This window comes from Pteropus alecto, unplaced genomic scaffold (assembly GCF_000325575.1).
Source record: "Pteropus alecto unplaced genomic scaffold, ASM32557v1 scaffold11, whole genome shotgun sequence".
In the NCBI taxonomy this organism is placed as follows: domain Eukaryota; kingdom Metazoa; phylum Chordata; class Mammalia; order Chiroptera; family Pteropodidae; genus Pteropus; species Pteropus alecto.
In genome coordinates this window covers 5671281-5676633 of record NW_006431956.1, presented here as the reverse complement: position 1 = coordinate 5676633, position 5353 = coordinate 5671281, and the positions used below count along the sequence as shown (strand labels likewise).

Here is a 5353-nt window from a genome sequence, read left to right as displayed (position 1 = left end):
AGGAAGTCCATTCCATCAAAGCTTCGCAAGATTCATATATACAGCACCAGATCCTATTAAATCAGCTCCCTTGAGTCAGTACAGTTTGTGAGAAATGAACACTTCAGAATTGCAGTATAAAATATGGCCATAAAAAACATCTGTCTTCCAGTCCTGTGCAGGAAGGCGCACCATGCAAGGTGGGATCACTCTGGAGCGGCTGGTGGCGCTGGTGGGCCCTAGAGACCCCCTTCCCTGGCCCCGCCTGAGGCCCCACCCCCCCAGCGTCCCACCTCCAGAGCCAGTCACTTGCTTCCGGAGTGCACTGTCGTCACAGTGGTGGGCCTCGGTCTCCGCTCCGCTCCCACTGCTGAGACCCCCGAGGAAGAGGAAATGAAACTACAGAGCGTGGAGGGTGCCAGACCTGCAGGGGACAGTGGACACAAGGGTTCAAAGCTTCAGGAGGAAATACTCACTCCCCGGCCCCCTGCGAGGATTTGTTGAGGGTGGGGAAGTCAGTCCTTTAGGCGCTTGATTTAAAGTTTTTAGTGCATAAAAAAATCAAGGAAAACATTTGCAATGTGTCCAAAACATCTTCTTCTGAGACCCAGCCCTGCCCTCCTTTTTCATTATAACTGTTTTGTACTTGAGTAAGACATGGTTTAGCCACCCTAACATGACAGGTGCCATTTACTGAGCACTTACTACGTATGAGGCCTCGGGCTAGGTGTTGAATGCACACTGTCATTATGAGACCTGTTTCTTACAGCAGCTCCATGAAGTAGGCATTTTAAGAATGAAGAGAAAATGTGCTACCCCTTCTGATCCCTGCTTGGTGAGTGGTCTGTACTTTTGGCTAAGACGCGTTTGTGACACAGAGCACATTGAAATGGGGCTGTTTTTCTATTCCTGTGTGAACTCAGCAACACTCTAGCCTGGAAAAATCCCTCACAGACTGCACCACACCGGTCCCCGAGCAGATGTGCTGGGACCAGAAAGTCTGAGTGCGGGGCAGCTTAGCTCCAGGGATGCATGTCCCTCTGAACTTCGCAGGCTCAGACACAGGTTGAGCCATAAATAAACGATTAAGATGGCTTTGCCCTCAGTGACATAACTTTCCACACCGAGTGAAGGATAATGAACACTGCGATTACGTAGATTGCAAAGCCAGTGCATTTCATATAAACCAGCTCCGGTTATTATTGTCCTCATCAAAAAGTATATCTGAAAAGTCAGTGACATCAGGCTGTCAGGAGTCTCTGCCATCCCCTCCTCAGCTCCTAAGAGTGACTCACAATGACAAGCAAATCAGAGGGCAAGCAGACAGACATGGACGTGCGGGACTGGAGCAACGGACTTCTCATAACAAATGGAAATAATCATATGTAGAGTTGTGTGAATATTAAAATATTAATTTTGGGAATATAAGTTGGTACAGCCACTATGGAAAACAGTATGGAGATTCCTCAAAAAATTAAGAACAGAACTACCATATGACCCAACAATGTCTCTTCTGGGTATCTATCCTCAAATTTTGAAAACACTTATTTACAAAGATATATGTACCCCTATGTTCATGGAAGCATTATTCACAGTAGCCAACACATGGAAGAACCTAAGTGTCCTTCAGTGGATGACTGGATAAAGGAGATGTGATCCATATATACGATGGAATACTACTCAGCCATAAAAAAGATGAAGCATTGCTGTTTGTGACAACACTGATGGATCTTGAGAGTATCATGCTAAGTAAAAGAAGTCAGACGTGAAAGAAAAGAACCACAGGATTTCACTCGTATGTGGGATATAAAACAAAAAGCAACAAATGAACAAACAAAACAAACAAAAAGCAAACTCACAGACACAGACAATAGAATGGTGGTTTCCGGGGGGAACAGAGGTCGGGGGAAGACGAAGCGGGTAAAGCGGGTCAAGTACATGGCGACAGAAGGAGACGAAGCTTCGGGCGGTGAGCACACATTAGAGTGTACAGATGTCATATTATAAAGATGTACATCTGAAACTTATTTAATGTTATTAACCAATGTTACTGCAATACATTTAATTTTAAAAAATATATAAAAACTCTATTTTTAAAAATTAAATCATGCCCCAGAGTTGCTGAGAGTACTAAATGGGATAAATTATTGAAAGTGCCTGATACATGGAAGGTACTCAGCAAATGACAAGTGCCCTCCTTTCCACCCCAGATTTGTCTTAAATGCCAATTGAAAAGTTGTTTTTGCTACATACGCACAATCTTTTTGGCTGGCCAGACTGAGGCTGCTCGAAACGCTTGCATTTGAACTGTCCAGGCTGCTACCAAGATGGAGTTTTCTCATATGCCTCACGACGGCTGTGGCATTAAATGCTTGCTGAAATTTAAGAAAGGAAAAAAGGAGACAAAATATTCTAGTTAATTAAAAAGATTCAGAATGTCAATTATTATTTCTCCTGTGACTCTAAGCATTTCAAACTTCTAAAAATGTTCCCATGATACTCTAGAAAGGAAATTTATATTGCCCCCTGTTTTAAAATTACATTAATGTATCTGATCCCTCCCCCATCAAAATATATTTTGGAGATTTAAAAACATAGTTTTCTTCTGACGTAGTAAACATATGGAATAAATGTAAACCAATTCTCTATAATTTAAAAGAAGTGACTTTTAGAATAAAAGGCATTATAGTAATGTGGTACCTTAAAACGTAACATTTTTCAATAGTTTTTATTTTCCTATGATTGGTGCTTTTGTCCCAGATAATAGCATTTCCTCTGAATAAAAGAGGTCTGGGTTATTAATTTTGTTTTTGTATGGTGGCTCTTAATTACCCACACGATTAGGATCACAGGCGGTGATAACAAAAACGTTGGTTTAAATCCATCACATTTTTACCAGAAAACACTGATGAGTGCAACTCAGATTTCTTGTTTTTTTTTCTCCTTGGTGTCACTTTAATATAAGTTGACTATTCAAAGTTCCAGCAAAGTGGAGAAAGACCATGTCCTTCAGACCCAGCGAACGAGTCAGAGCTCTCAGTAAGGCTGGTTCTGATCCTCAGAGGGGACTATCAAACCACAGACGTCACCCCTCTCACGCTGTGACACTCTTTTAAAGTCCGCATCATTATCGGTGAAAATTAGCAAAATTATTTGGGGAGGTTCTGAGGATTTTCATCAAACTCAGGTGACTGTAACCTTTAGACACGAGAAACGCTCCAGTGGCCGGGCGCGCTCCACGTGGGCGGTCACACTCGCGGGGCAGAGCGCCACGGGACTTACCCTCCACCTGCTCTTGGCGAAATTCTTCCTGATCTGGGCACTGACGGACTCGTGGATGTTCTTGCTCAGGGCTGTGTCGCCGGCGATCCTGAAACAGAGGTGGAGACGCTTCTTCAGAGAGTTTTTGGGGTCCATGGACACTGGAGCTGCTTTCCATGGGAAGCCCCCGCCCGACCCTTTCCTGAGGTTCGCTGACACTCTGAGAGGCTGGCTTGTCACGGCGTTCCAGGCTGCTTGCTCCACCCCACGGCTGTCTGAACACACAGGTCTGCCACCCCCGCACTCAGGCCCTGCCCCACCTCTACTCTGTGCCCTCTCCAGATGGGGCAGCACCTTCGCGGCTGACCTCTCTGCCTGGCTCTCGTTTTACTGACGCCCATTCCTACAACATCAGTATCCACGATGACAACGCAACCTGAACTGTTTCCACTTCCTCCCTCCCCTCCGGCTTTACCTGCACCATCTTCAACGTGTTCCCTGCCTGCCTTACCAGGATCTGCACTTGGGGCGGTCCGCCCAGCTTCCTCCCGCCGAGGCCCCTCCTCTGCCTTCTCTGGGCCCTCTGTCCCGTGGACCCGTAGCGCCCTTCTGGTTCTACCCCAGCTGAAGTCAGCTCCACAGCTTCCTGCTCACCCACAGCCACACCTGGGTGCCCCTCAGCTTCTCTGTGCTCAGTGGGAGGGTGACCAGCCTTAGCTCAGCCCTGCTCGGCGCCTCTACTCCTGAATCTCCCAGATGAGTTCTCGTCAACGCCAGGGCCACGTCCGCTCTACGCTCAACTGGGTCCTTGATGTTACTGGGCATCATTCTTGCTTGTCCTTTAGCCCTTGATGAGTGGACAGGTGGGTTTGCTCTCCACCTCCTGTCCTTGGAGCTCCCCTAATCTTGAGACTTCCTGCCCCAGCTTCCCCCGCTCATTCTCTCTCTCTCTCTCACCTTACGCCTCCCTCCGCTCTCCCTGGGCTGACAGCCCCTGGGTTACTGACCCCCTGCAGGTCACTCCCGGCCCTTCTCCTGCACACACGTCCCTTCTCCACCTTATGCCATCCTCACTCTACATGCAGCTGCTGGCCTCCCCGGAGCTCGAAGGAAGCTGTGCTTTGCCCTTAAGTCTCCTGGGCTTGGGTCCCTCCATCTTCCCTTTCCTTTACACCAAACTACGAGATTCTAGGTTGATATCTGATGCCCAAGAAATAGTTTCTTGAATCTCGGAGAAGTTAAGGGGCAGACGGGTGCTGGGGACACTGAGCACCCTTTCTGGCTGGAAGGTGACAGGTGAGTAAGGAAATCTGTCGTCTCTCAGAACCAGAGGGCCCTGGACACAAAACAGCCTGGATGCCAGACTACTATGTCCAAATATGTCCAAATAGTTTGGGGAGATGAGAGGAAGAAGCCTGGGGCTTATTCGACAAGAAAGCATCCCTGAATAAAATACGTACTCCCAGCCAGCCAGCCTTTCACTTTGGAACTGCAAACATGGTTGGTGGCCTGGACATGGAGTCTGCGCCAGGCTGGGCCTAAGTTGTGAATACAGTCTGCTGTTCCCACTGAAAGCAGCTCGCCCTACACAGACTCTTCCTCCCAGCGGGACCAAAGACCTTGGGCAAGAGGACACTCAGAACCTAGCTGACGTGACCCCAGTTTCCGTGTCCATCAACCATCAGTCATCCTCTCTCCCTAGACACACAGTGAATGGAAATCGGGTATCTGAGGGGGCACCCAATCTGAAACGGGAGTGGCCGCAGCTACAGGGCGTGGGCATCTCTGTGAGGCTTTTCCCCCTGGAGAGGGCATGTGGGTTACTTCCTCCTGCACTGTTTATAAAGGCTCCATCCTCAGGAGAGGGGGCCGTTCCACCCTGCCCGTGGCCAGCTCTTTCTTGGAAACGGCCGCACAGAAGTGGTCGGAAGTACGGGATTCCTGGGGCAGAGCGCGGCCACAGGGCAGAGCCGCCCTCCAAACCAAACAGATCAGTGGGCGGGCAGGGAGACTCCCTTTTCTGTGGGTGAGCAAGGGCCGAAATGGAAGGAAAATGCACACTTCCAATTATTTCAGGAATGTTCCGTGCGTGTGGGCCACAGCTATAGGGTGC

General features: G+C 48.5%; 1 protein-coding gene across 1 annotated transcript in view; it reads right to left on the bottom strand.

Moving 5' to 3' along the window:
• Nucleotides 1–261: 261 nt before the first annotated feature.
• The window catches only part of CAMK1D (calcium/calmodulin dependent protein kinase ID), a 212299-nt gene continuing 207207 nt past the window's right edge, over nt 262–5353 (bottom strand). Inside the window, exons 8-10 of the mRNA XM_025043481.1 lie at nt 3262–3349; nt 2233–2354; nt 262–403 (exon numbers count right to left, since the gene is read on the bottom strand). Coding sequence (XP_024899249.1) covers nt 379–403; nt 2233–2354; nt 3262–3349 — 235 coding nt within the window. The 3' untranslated portion in view covers nt 262–378. The remainder of the gene's footprint in view (nt 404–2232; nt 2355–3261; nt 3350–5353) is intronic.